The 13,868-nt window shown below is 38.0% G+C and overlaps 1 protein-coding gene across 4 annotated transcripts in view; it reads right to left on the reverse strand.

Moving 5' to 3' along the window:
• SLC2A9 (solute carrier family 2 member 9) overlaps positions 1-13,868 on the reverse strand; it is a 133,871-nt gene that overhangs the window by 17,484 nt on the left and 102,519 nt on the right. For all 4 annotated transcript variants that reach the window (XM_026847171.1, XM_026847169.1, XM_026847170.1 and 1 more), the window contains one exon: positions 3,813-3,940. In XM_026847171.1, coding sequence (XP_026702972.1) covers positions 3,813-3,940 — 128 coding nt within the window. The remainder of the gene's footprint in view (positions 1-3,812; positions 3,941-13,868) is intronic.

The following is a 13,868-nucleotide window of genomic DNA, read 5'->3' on the forward strand; positions in this document are numbered from 1 at the left end:
TCCTTCATTGTCACACAAGCACTATTTGTGACTTCCCCAAATGGGTAAATTACTTCTTTACCGTGACATGGTTGATTCAATGGCTCAATTCTGAAGAGATACTCCCAGCACCACTGCTCACAGGGTGTGAAGCAGAAGGTTTCTTATGGACTGTTATGAACTTCTGACATGCAAGTGTCATGCAAAACCATGAGATATGCCAGTTAGAGGAGAGGGCAGAGGGCTGAAGTGCTTACTCAGTTACTCCAAACACATGAATGGGTATTTCGAGGGAATGAAAATTTGGAGATTTGGCACCCAAATAACAGAGCATTGCAACCTTGCTTTAGCACCTATAGAAGCACTGAAATTCTTTGAATGGAGGGGTCACCAAATCTTCATGAACTGTTTCATGCACCTCTGATCTATCAGCTTATCAAAGCTGTCTTTGTCTCTTAACATCTCCTTGTTCAGAAAAGCCTTGTGCCTTTATTTTCAAGTGACAACAATGGGAAAGAGACACTGTTGAGGACCACTCAAGGTGACATGTTTGACATTTCACAAGCTCAAGCTCTACGTTAAACACAAGTCTGAAATGCCTTCAGACCTAAAACAAGATCTTTTATAATTTCTCTGTATGTTCCAAGATCACGTGCAATATTACTTCTTCATTTACTCTATTTTGCAGTAAAAAAGATTTTTAAAAATCTTTTTTTTCCCACACCTACAATCAGACACGTCCTAGTAATCACACAACTTGAAATGTACTTTTGAATTCCATATAGTATCGGTTGCCATTTTAACCTTAGTTCCGATCCTTCACACGAATTAATTTCTCAAATAGGCAGTGATGAGGCCTGGAACAGAAGCCATTTTTTTTTTTTTTAATGTGTCAAAGCTTGATTTGTATACTAGCTTTTCAATCTCATCCATACATTTTAATGTATGACTCAAGCCTGTATTTTATTCTATTATATGTTATCTACAGATGGTTGAGGGGAGAAAATACAGGCATTCAAACTAGTTAATTGGTGACATTTGGAGAACGAATTACTGGTTGATTTTTTGAGTAACTCTAAAGTTAACATATTTGTTTCCCAAATGTTTGGGATAATTTTGTAGAAGCAAAAAAGTGCCCTCTGTTTCTCAAGCTATCAGGTTAGTATTTAGATACACAGAAGGGATTTGGCATTCGTTCTGTGAAGGCATTTTAAAGATTTTTTTCCTATTTTAGACTTCTAAAAATGAGCTAAGAAGAGGCTATTGCTTTTCTATAAAGGAACAGGTGACTCACAAACTGAATTTTGAGAATAAGGTTGACTGAAATATGAAAGAAGTGAAAGTTAGGGAAAGAGGAGATGTTATAGTTTGATCTTGTGAAAAAGCTTTAAAAATCAAAGTCTGAGTAACACTGCTTTCATCTCTAGGTGCAAACTCTAAGACTTTGTTACTTTTTAAAGAAGAGAAAACTCGAAGTCCTTCAAGGTGGAAATATAATTTACCTTCATTGAAAATAAACTGGTAATTTTGTAATCACACAATGGGAAACTTTTATGACACAAAATTATAGATGCCCCAAGGCTACAGCAAACTTCATATGGATGCATACTAAATCACTCAAAAAGCTTTAATATGCATACAAAAAGTTAGAGAATGTAGTTTGAATTTTTGTTTGAATTAACCGAGGACCTTTTTAAACAGTTCAACCAGGTGATCTGTCAGGTAGGACAAGAAAAGGAGAGCCCTGAGTTGCATGAATTCAGATCTGATGGACAGCCAGAGCTGAGTAACTCCCCAGTTTTGTGCAGGAGGCAGATACTGCTATTTTTGAGAAACATGATTATTCCCTTAAATGTCTTTGGATAATTTAAAAATGTAACAAATAAAAGTATTCTGATTTTACACCTCTAGATTTGAGACCTTGTTCCCTGCCACCTGCCCAGCTGCCACAGAGGAAGGTGGTGGGACTGCTACTGCCTGGCCAGCCACAGTGGAAGGCAATGTTTAATACTGCTTAAACAGTCAGTGCCCATCTTCTTGGAGAAATAGCTATTAAATTCCACAGAAGCATCTGCTTGCTGGATGAACTCATGGCTGCCTCCTGGACCATACTAATGCTGATGACTAAGGTTAGGCTTTGGAAAACACAAGGGAATTGGCTAATTCTTTCCATCATTTGGTAGATGTTCTAATATGACCTCAGTGGAGAAAGAATTATGTCTCTACCTGCTTTTGAAAATCTCACCTTAAATGTCTAAGCTGGCAAGTCCTTCATCATGAAACTGGTGAAAAACGCACATTAATTTCAGTAAGGATTAAAATAAGCTCTTAAGACTTATAGCTCTGAGCAGTCTAATTGAAGTTAGTGGAAGTGCAGTTTGGAAGAATGACAGCTTTTGATTTTTGAAGGTGATCCAAGCAATCAAAACTACTAGAGATTTTTTCATTTTAGAATTTTAAATTAAGTGTCAAACTTAAATCAAGGGTCAGACTTTATAAGGCTTTCAAGTTCTCCTATAAACTATCTCATACAGGTAATTTTAAACAGTACTACTTAGTAAAAGCAGTTCTACTTGTCAAATGAAAATGAATATATGAAGTCTTACAATATCATATAATTTTACAGTATCTGCAAATACTGTTATGCATACGGTACTGAAGTATCATAAAAATTTAAGTTGTAAGAAGGCACAAACAGCAGTAACACCTCATTGCCTGTTATTCAAATCTTTTACTCTGCAATGATTTGAAGAATAATCCAAAAATCTCTCTCCTGGGTGTGAGAACCTGCTCCCCCGTGCCTTTCCCTTGTCCCTAGTATCTTCCTCTGTGCATTTAAAAAACCCAAAACAGTTAGGGCTTCTTTATTTTGTCGTGTAGTTGTAAGCTTCATTCTTAAAGAGTTTGGACATGGTCAGTCAGGGGACTGATCAGCTGTCCTTCATTTCCTGAGACAGAGAATCAGCTCCTGTGTGAGCTCCAGAGACTGCAGACGGTCGCTGGGAGAGGTTCATTGTCAGGAAAAGGACCTCAGTGTAGCTTTGAATGAGAAGCTGCTTGAAGCCTCTTTGCCATACAACAACAGATCAACAGTGATGAAGTGTTCTTAGGAATCAGAGATGTTGAACTTTGAAATTTATTTTCAAATTTTTTTTTTTTTTAAAGAAAATAAACTTATCTTGTTAAAATAAAACAAGCCATTATCAGACAGCTCTTGATGAAACTGGCCTCTGTCCTCCATGCAACTAGTTCAGCCAAGCAAACAAAGCAATCCACTAACAGCAAAGCCTATGGGAGCCTGGGGAAGGCTGGGACAGGAACAAATTCATCCATGCACAACTAGGCTGCAGCGAGAAGGAACAGCTGAAGATGATAAAAGCCTGACAGAAGGGACCGAAAAAAAAAGAGCCATGAAGCCAAGCTTAGATGAAGGTGCACAGAGCACCTATCCCCCAATGAGACTAGTAAGGATTCTCAAAAAAAAGGGTGAATCAGAAGATGGGTAGCCTGAAGGCTGAAAAAAGGCAGTGACAATCACCATCAGTGACTATAAACTCCAGATACAGCCATCAGACTGCGTTGCTAAAGCACTCCCATGGGGAATTTGCCCTATAGGGTTGTCCATGGTTACAGTCATTTCTCTCCTGCAGCACAATTTTTGCCGAGAGATCCAAACAAGGAGACATGTGGGTAGCACAACTGAACTGGTGATGGTAATTTCATCTACTTCAATAAAAAGACATTTAGTATTACCTGAATTTTTTATTCAAACATCGTATGTCACATTATACCAACTACATCATAGTATATCGATTATCAAGAATGTTGAGTACCTGAATGAAAGGGAAGAGCAGTCCAACGGCGAAGTTGGAGAGCCAGTTGACTGTCCCAGCTATCATGAATGCGGCCGGCCTCTGTGACTGCTGGAAAAACTCTCCAGTGAGGACAAACGGAATCCCACCTGAAACAGGGTCCAACAAGTCGGTGGTTTTAGTAAACTTCCTCTGTCAACAGCTGTTTCACTTACAAAGATGAGCATGCTCTGTGTTGCACACCTCAGTGACTAGGCGCTGCTCTACAGCTCCCTGCTCAGGGGTATGCAGGGACTTCTGAGCCAGTAAAACATGATTTGTCAAAATTATACTTTAGAGAAATGACACATATCTCTTTCAAGCCACTGCATCTCCTGTTTTACATCCTTCCAGTGATGGCAAGCAGGTAACAGAGCAATGAACCCATACAACAGCTTCCACACAATGAACGACTTTAGTAAGAATGTTTCTACTAAACTGCCTGAAATTCTGAAAATTCAGAAATACTCCAAAATACTTTTAGACCTTAACCGCTGGACAGATGGTGCCGAAGAGATCAAACAGTACCTTTTAATAAATATTACCCACTTTATTTCAGCAATAAAAAAGGCAAAACTTTTCTCTATGAGCACACTTTTCATTGATGCTTATTTAATACAGTCCCTTACTAGATATACTGCTGGCACTTCTGACAAGGTCTATATCTCCCATCAGCCAAGGACTGTGACCTCCATAATAACAAGCTCAGTTAAATACCATATTTGTCACCCATGTTTCCTTCCACTTAGGCAGTTATTTTGTACAGCACTGGCATATTGCTGACCTGACATAAACCCCAGGGAATAGCTGTCTAGTAGCTGAAAATCGCAATTTATGATCTTTGGCCTCCTTCATTCCAGTAGGATATTTCAATATAAATATTTCTATTTTTATAGAATAAAGCATGAATTATTTGCTGATTGGTTACATATTTCAGTTAATGTTGCACATGCAGAATTATTTCACCAGTTTGGAGAACTGTAAATCTAGTAACATCAGTCAGGTGCTAACAATTTCTACCTCTAGGTCTTCATGTGTGCCAGTATTATCTGCCTCACCACTTAGCTTTGTAGGCAAGATCCATGTACACATGTACTATGTAAATCCTTTCTCTATTTTAAGAATTTTATAAGTTAGTGTGAACAATCAAAATTACATTAACAGACACACTTCCTTTCAAAAACCTCTATAAAAATCCTGATTTCCAAAACATGATCAATTAAGATAAAAACACCACCAAAGACTTATCCATCCATCCATCAGATTTTCTCCTTGCATGTCTCTGCTTGATCTATGTGCTTATCTTTTGCACTACCCTTACTCTTGGGCAGTTGTGAGCACATCTTCAGGTGCTTTACAGCGATGCACTGTCATGTAGCCCTTTGTATTCAACAGCACCAGAAGCTGTCCTATGAGTCGTATGAGATAGGAAATTGTAAACATGTAACAGGACACAGACATGACACATGGCATCAGATATTCCTCTGTTCCAGATCTTTCAAATGAAGTGACCATGAATGTGTGCACAAAAGAAAGGTGATGTGATGCAGTAAACAGCTATATACGTTAGTAGGCATCACTCTCCATCACCAGCTAATGCGACTTTTTGTGAGAACATATCTAGAACGGTAGCAAAGGCTTCAACTGAACTTTAGGTCCCAAAGACTGCCAGTATAAATTACACCATAAAAAGTATAGAGCAAATGAACTTATTTACTCCTACTTTATACATAGGAAACTGAGATACGGAGACTTTAGGCCATCCAACTGCAGCTTAGTGTTTTTCTACAAGCCACATGTAGTATCTGAATTCTGTGACTAAAAAAAGTGACCCCTCCCAAGAGCACTTTGAACACTTAGAATAAGCAGCTGATGATGCATAACTTAACGAAATTCGAGCAACGTGCGGTCTATCAATCCTTGGTGGCTTCCTGTGCCTATTCTTTCATACACTTGGGATTTGTATTCAAATCCCAAGATATGGCAGGCAAAAGAAAAATCACATCTGTTCTGTCAGCATCTGTTTTAGGTCTCAAATGCCATGCAAGGCAGTAGTTTGCCAGAGCACTTGCCCACTGGAGAGAGGAACTGAAGGACTGGAAACACAGAAATCATGTAAGATAATTTATTTATGATCATTTATTCTGTCATGCCTTTGCTGTAGGACAATCTACAGAGGTGTTGCTGTTCTTGTCAGTATAATAAAAAATGCTGTTTGAGACCCATTTGGGAAAATATACACATTGTACAAGAGAGGAAAAAAAGCCAGAGGCAAAAAAAAAAAAGAAAAAAAAGTACAAAAGGACAGAATCACATCAGAAAGCATAAATATTATGGAAATAAAAATGCACAGGCACTATCCTGGAAAAAGGTTCCTTGAAATTCAAATGTAATTTCTAGATACATGTTAATTATCACTAAAATTTATTATTAGTCACACTTGCCAAAAAAGCTCTTCAATCTAATTTGAAGAATAATCAGTGATCATAAAAATAGTATTTTGTGAAGTCTAAATAAAAAGAAATTAGCAGCTCCTTTGAGCTTTCAAATTTTCTGCAGAGGAACTGGGAAAGTGGTACAGACAGACCTCTACTTTCTTGTGGCATAGACAAAGCATCTCCATAGCATCAAAAAACAGAGAAAGTCAGTTTCTGTAGAGGGATGACTTAAAAATTATATGGAGGAATTAAGGAACCTGAAAAGCAATAGGTGTCTCTCAAAGACAGACCAGGTCTAGAAATATGAGAAACCAAATGAAGCCAGGTCACTGCTGTATATCACTATATGTGTGGAAGAGCCAAGTCTTGACCTTCATAGGTTGCCTACCAATAGCCATAGTTGTAAAGAACACACTTCGCAACTGAGTGAAGTGGAAAAGAAAAACATAAAGCCTTAAGACACAAACACTGAAGGCACTTGACATCAGCTGAACCTACAGCTCCAGGGAGTGCACCCTCAGTCATTTTAAGTTGTCAGAGGTGTGCTCAAGGACCCCTTCTTTCCTAGAACTTAGTTTCTTTGAGATAGAAATCTGAGTGCATGTGGTTGAAGGAAGCAGCAGCATTCCTTGACTAGGTCAGTTGGATCTGAGCTGCAGAGATCAGATCACAACATTATGTCATCTCACCAACCATTCCTTTCAGAGTCAGTCTCCTTGCAAGGTCCTATCTATAATCACTATGCCAGATGGGTCCATACTGGCCTATGTTCAAACATGGATGCCTGGAAATCACAGCCAAACCGAAACACAGCAACCCAACCACACCACTGTATTTTTTGAAAGAATCTTTAAACATGTTGTCATGGGTTTTGCAACTTTAATATGTGTTTGAACGTGGGTGAAATCATTTCACCAAAAAGCTAGCTGATGTTCTTTCTCATGGGGGATGAGCTTGGCATTAGCATTTCCCCTGGAAGGCCTTCTGCACAATTTTCAGTGAAACAGCTTTATTCTAGCTCTGATCATAAAACCAAAAACATGTATTAGGATTTCCTGTAGGAGTTTTTCAGAAAGGTAGCTTCTGAACATGAATTTAAAGAGGTAATGCATTGACCACAATAATTATAGTGATTTATTTCTGATACTTTTTTCTTTTTAGCATTGCAGTGAACATAACAGATCTTCACATAATGCAGTACCATTAAAGAAAGACTGTTACAGCTGTTAGCATGCTACACCTATTGGAAACAACCGATCTTATTGCAGGACTTGTGTATCAATGGGCTGTGTAATGAAACTAGATTAAGCCCACATGACACAATTAGACATGCAACAATACTTCTACATCTGTGTATTTTATTATTTCCCTCCATAATTAGTCAAGTTACACTTAGAATCAATGTCATCTGCTGGTAAACATCCAGAATCCCAACCCAATAGTCTTTTATGCATGAAACTGGAATACTAGAACAGAAATAATATTCTTGGTATACATGCTATAGATTTTCAAATATATATTTCAATTTGCACAAGTACCAACATGTTTTATCTTGAAAAGTGAAGTATACATATTTACTGTTTTGTTCAGTAAGCAGCTACAAATAAATACTGCTTAGTAGGAGTTACTCAGTTCAGTACAAAAATCTGAGTATAGAAACGTAAAAAATGAAGGAAAGCCTTATTCTGGTTTTATCCAGCTGGGAGTTGAAGTCATGGCTATATATATGATTTATGAAATGAGACTGTTAAAAGAATAAATGTCTAATACAAATCAGAGAGATTTATTACATTGGCAAATCACCTCTAAAGGCAATGGAAACTTTGTGCCCTAAGAAGTCATTCCCTTAGCCAGAAGCTCATCTTTCTATACACACTCAAGACAAAACTCTGTGTGTTCAGGCAGAGGCTCCACAGCCAGCCGTAGGGTTGCCAGCCCCACCAGGGAGACCACTGGTGGCCACACAGCCTAGGGGCCTCCTGTACAACTCAGAACTCCAAATTCTGCCCATACAGGAGGAAGCCTGGAGATCCTGAAATCCCTGAGTAGGGCAAGAGTTCCCAGACTTTCCAACTCCATGCTTCGAGAGGAGTCTTCAAAGTGAGATGTTTTGAGAAAACAGACAAGTAATTTGCAAGAATGTTCTGGTTTTGAAACAAAAAAATAGTCTGTGCAGCTCTAGACAAGATCAAATAAAACAGCTTTAGACATCAAGGCAAGGCGTGTAGAGAAGACTGATACATCCTAATATAGGGTTGGGAGATAAAGTACTGTCTCAATGAAAGGCTTCGATAACTCTAGAGGGAAGATGTGGGAGAGAAGCAATAGAAGATCCTGAAAGAAAACTGCTGGAAAAACAACTCAATATTCTTCACTGAGAGAGCAAAAGGCTTTTAGTTTCTACCCAGACTTACTCTATATAAAAAAACCCCAACCCAAACAAAAAAACCCAACCAATCAACACCCCCTCAAAAAACCCACCGAACCTCATGGAAAAATATACTGCAGGACTACTACTAGTGAGGGATGCAATGCAACTACTGAGTTTCTTCCATCTCCATGGGTCTACAGATAGAATAAGAATTTTGAAAAATACTTATCTCAGTCTTAGAGGCATTCTGTAAACTGCCAGATTATTTTAACTTGTACATCATATTTGATAGCATAATACCCCCCCAAAAATGACATAGTCAGGTATGACTGTATTGCCCAGCTAATCTCGTTGAGAGAATTGGGAGCAGAACATGACAGGGGTCTACTGAGTAACAGCTTTATGCTACAGACTGCTGTCTGTCTCCAGCTCTTCTCCATGGGAGAATGACTGATCTCACCTACCACAGAATTAAGAAAAACAGGCACTTTGCTTGTATAAAACAGTGCAGTTCATTAACCACATTAATTTGTACCATTTGAAAGGCATGGACTTTTCTGCCTTAGGTTAAAGGGCACTTGAATAAGGAACATTAAAAGCTAAGTCAGTTTACGGCAAACTAAAATTACAAACACCAAATCAGAAAACATAAAAAATACAAAACCTGGCAAAACCCAATAATATAATTAGTACCTATAGTTATTAACAGGCTAGTTTTTAATACAGTATTTTGTGAAAAGGTTTTCTGCACTGATTAACTGGCCTTTCCTTTAGCACCTACAAAATCTGTCACTCCAACAGCACACAGAAAGCCAGTTCTGGAGGTATTCTAAACTTTGCTGGTGCAAGGTAACCCACATCATTCAGGGTAAATAAACAAACTCGGCAATGGTGCAGAACAAAAATATTGACATACTCTATTATAACATCATTAATTAAAATTCTAATTCTTGGTTCTCAGGTAATTTACACTAACATGGTTGACAAACAATAACAAGGCTGTTAGCTAATGAGGAAACCACACAGTATTCTTTCTACATCTATTTAAGCAACTATTTCTAAAGCAGATATTCCATATAAATTTGTAATGCAAAAGACATAAGAATACCCTCATCTGAACCACCCGATAATATCTTCTTCAGTGAAATTCTTCCCCCCTTGAATAATAATTAGTGCATTTTCCTATAGCTTTTAGTTCCATAAGGCAGTGCTCTCAAGCAGAGTTTTGAGTTGTTTTCTAATTTTTCTCTGAAAATTTGTTTAATGAATGCAAAATACTTACTACATAACTGATGAACCCCACTAATTTCAGTACTTTTAAGATACTGTTCTTTACACAAGTTATAATAATTCCTTTTAAATACAGCTGTTTCCTGGAAGCCTGAGTAATATCTTCAATCTTTAATGGCTTTTCTTTTTTGCTTTTTTAATTGTAATAGAAACTAGCAGTCCAGACATAGGCCTTTTTTTCTGATGCATCTTTTTTTCTGATGTTTTGGTAATGCTTTCAATCTGGTGGGGTACTTTGTGATTTTTTTTTTCCTATTGTTTTTTTTTTTTCCTATTGTTGTTGTTTGATTTTTTTTTTTTTTTGTGTATGTGTATTGGCTTTTGTGCTGGGTTTGTGTGGTGGGTTTCTGGTAGCAGGAGAGGGGGCTACAGTGGTGGCTCCCTGTGAGATGCTTCTCAAAAGCTCCCCCGGCTCCAAGTCAGAACTATCTCTGGCCCAGGCTGGGCCAATTAGCAATGGTGGCTGTGCCTCTGTGATAACGTATTTAAGAAGGAGAATCTGAGAGGGGGTGGAGGACTTATGAGGAGGAGTTACAGGGACACCTATGCGAACACTGAGGTCATTGGAAGGAGGAGGAAAGGAGAGGTACACTGGAGGAGAGAGAGCCCCCTTGTATCCCGTGGTGAGATGGCAGGGCTGCCCTCCCTGTCATTCATGGAGGTCACCAGAGGAGCAGAGATGTGCCTGTGGCAGACCCCTGGGACATTATGGGAAAAAGCAGCCCCTGCTGTTGTAGTTTGGCACTGGGAGGACTGCAAATCAAGGGAGTGAAGCCAGAGCATCTGGAGAAGAATGCATCCTGTGGGGAGGACTCATGATGGAAAGTTTGTGGAAGACTGGCTCCTGTGAGAGGGATGCCACGTGGAGTAGGGGAGTGCTTCCCCTTCCCTTGGCAGAAGAAACAGCAAACTGACTGCACCCTCCCATCCCCTGTGCTGCTGGGGTTGAGGAGGTAGAGATATCAGGAAAAAAAAATTGAGCCTGGGAAGAAGGGAGAGGTGGAGGGAGGTGTTTCTTAAGATATGGTAACGATTCTCACTGTCCCATTCTATTAAGTGTTGTTGTTTAGTGTTTTGAATTGATGTCCTTTTTCTTCCCCTAGCGACCCTGTCTTTTGCCTGTGACCATAATGGATGAGCCACCCCTCTTGCCCTTATCTTGATTCCTGAGCCTTTTGATTAATTTTTCTTCTTCCCAGTGCTGGGGTGGAAGGGGTGAGTGAACGGCTTGGTGGCACTCAGTTGCCCTCTGGGATCAAACCACAACAGATTGTTGGTGGTTTTGGTGGGTTTTTTTTGTTTGTTTTGTTTTTGTTTTTTAAACCTGAATACCATCATTGAATCTCTATTATGGTACTTAGCAATATTTCTTTTTGCTTCACCACTATAATTCTGCATAACTACTAAATAATAAAATACTATTAAAACCACACTCAACTTTTAACTACATGTAAATATTATTTTAAACATTTCTGCTATATTTTCAGACTCACTTTATCATATCAGAACCCTAATTACAGCCTGACTTTCTGTTCTTCTATTTGAATGTGAAGAAATTTTTTTTTACTGAACTGTGACTAAGAGTCTTAATGATATAATTAATTTTTTAATTTTTCTCACTAATGATGATGATCAGAGACTGATTAACATCACTTCTGTTAGTATTACATTACTGAAAAAAAAATCTCAATGATGAGTCTTTAATAAAAGAACATAAGTGTCCCTTACATTTTCATCCACTATACAGATGGCAATATCATGGAAATACCTGAATTAAAAAACTCGCAAGTGTGTTTGGTCCTAGGTAAATGAAATATTCATATAGTCACATGACTATGTCAGGACTGAAATCAGAAAAAACCCCAACCCCTATCTAGTCTAGGCTTATTATTTCTACAATAATCTACTGAAAGAAATATAAAGTCACCAGGCACGATTTCCCTGTCAGGAATTCAGGTTGACAGCCCATTAGGACAAAATGCTGCTGGTTGTAAACCTATGCAAGCTAAAACAGTCTTGAAAACTCAGTGTGGCATGTCAGGCCTTCCTCATGAAATATCTTAACAAACAAGTTAATCATAGTAGCAGTGAACAATTATGTCATTGTATAGCTGCATTCATCCTGAAGGACCCCAAGAGTAAAAATAGTGGACCAAATTTTCAGAGAAGCTGGGACAGAAGAGTCTCTCCCTGTCCTCCTCCTCCTGTTTAAGATGGGTAACAGACCATGTCTTCACTGTTTATGATTTCTGGTAACTGTTGAAGTCTTTAGGACACAGGGCTTCAAGTGCCAGTAATTAAAGAATTTGGCTGCAGCTCCAGGATGGTAGACAGGGTATGGAGAACAGTAGATGCAGAACTAATGAATGCAGGACAAGAAAAAAAATTATTTTCCTTACTGTGGCAGATAACCAAAATAGATATAGTAAACAGCAGGATCTGCTTGCTACCAAACAGAAAGGAAAATTAAGAGAGAATCAGAAGATGCTGTTTGACTCGAAGTACCAGCTTGAAGAAAGACAGTAACAGTGTTAATGCAATTAAAGATATAAACCTTCTTGCTAATGAAATCCAAAATTAAGTCGCCAAAGCCAGAACTGTTACCAAATAAATGAAGTTTCTGGAGTAGGACAGATAACAGCTGGAGATTGAAAGGAAATAACTGCTTGCTTAGTCAAATTGACACCACCAGACTAACCTTGTTCATGCAATTGTTTTTCTTGCCTATTTTTTCCCCTGAAAGTTTCTTACTGCTGTTTGTTTAGCTTTCTATGTAGTAGGCTATCAAGAAACACTGTCTAGACCCTAGACCAACTTTCATTGCAACATAAAACTAGTAAACATTTGCATTTAAATGCTATCCGTGGAGCTTAACCAAAAATAGATGAGATGAACTTAGAACTTTGCTGTGCCTTGTGCCAGGGCGCGAGGAAAATAAAATATTTTTATTGTCTTACATCCATTAGTGCTACATCTACTGTTCTATATATTTGTTTGCACTTCTGTAAGTATAAATATTTTATACTAATTCACAGAAGATACAGTATATTTTTCTACTAGGCTTTCTATATACAGTCCCCATTAATCCCAGCAATGTGCTTAAGTTACACAGCTTTTGAATAAATCAGTTTTTCACAGTTACATGAAGCTCTAAAATATATGGGTGCATTTTTCTAGCGGTACATCAGTACAGTTCTTAAGCGTTGGAGTTGTAAGCCATCAGCAAGTAATTAATAATCATTCAGGAAAACATGTGCATTCAGGTGAGTGCTCTCAAGTGTCAAAGCATTCACATTTTGAAAGCTTCAATTAAGGTAATTTGTAAAATCTATTGTTAAAGGGATAAAGTTCTCAAGGTTTCCCTAAGAACTCTATGTGTCATCCCCAGCAATGCTGTTATCCAATAGATAGTTACCTTTCAAATACTAGGGTTTTTTTCTTTAGAATTTCCACTAATTATAAAGAATTGGTATCACTTCTGTAACAAAACTGTTAAAAAGCTACATGTTTATTCTATGCTGCTCCTCAAAGACAGAAGCATTCAAATAAAACATAAAAAAGGTATTAATCTCAAAATATATTAATCAGCAAATCATCCACTGAGACTGGTCTGTACTGCATAATAATTATGTATCTCTGGGTTATTACAAGTTCCTGAACTGAATTCTAACTCACATTTGGAATATGTAGCTTATTTCAGTGCAGCACGTTTTAAATCTACTGCTGTGCCCACAAAAGCTTTACAACTATCAAACCAAACCTTTTCTTAAATATGCAGGAAAACTAAATGTTATTTCTGCACTAATTCTGTATTTGATATTATCAAAGGAGGCTTATCTGCTGGAAAGACTGTAACAGCTTCTAATTTACAGAATAAAAGAAGTTTTGAAAATTAACCTCAACTTTCAAATCTACCACTTTTTTAATGGAACATAGAGC

This window comes from Athene cunicularia, assembly GCF_003259725.1.
Source record: "Athene cunicularia isolate RWA chromosome 4 unlocalized genomic scaffold, athCun1 chr4_part1, whole genome shotgun sequence".
Lineage (NCBI taxonomy): Eukaryota > Metazoa > Chordata > Aves > Strigiformes > Strigidae > Athene > Athene cunicularia.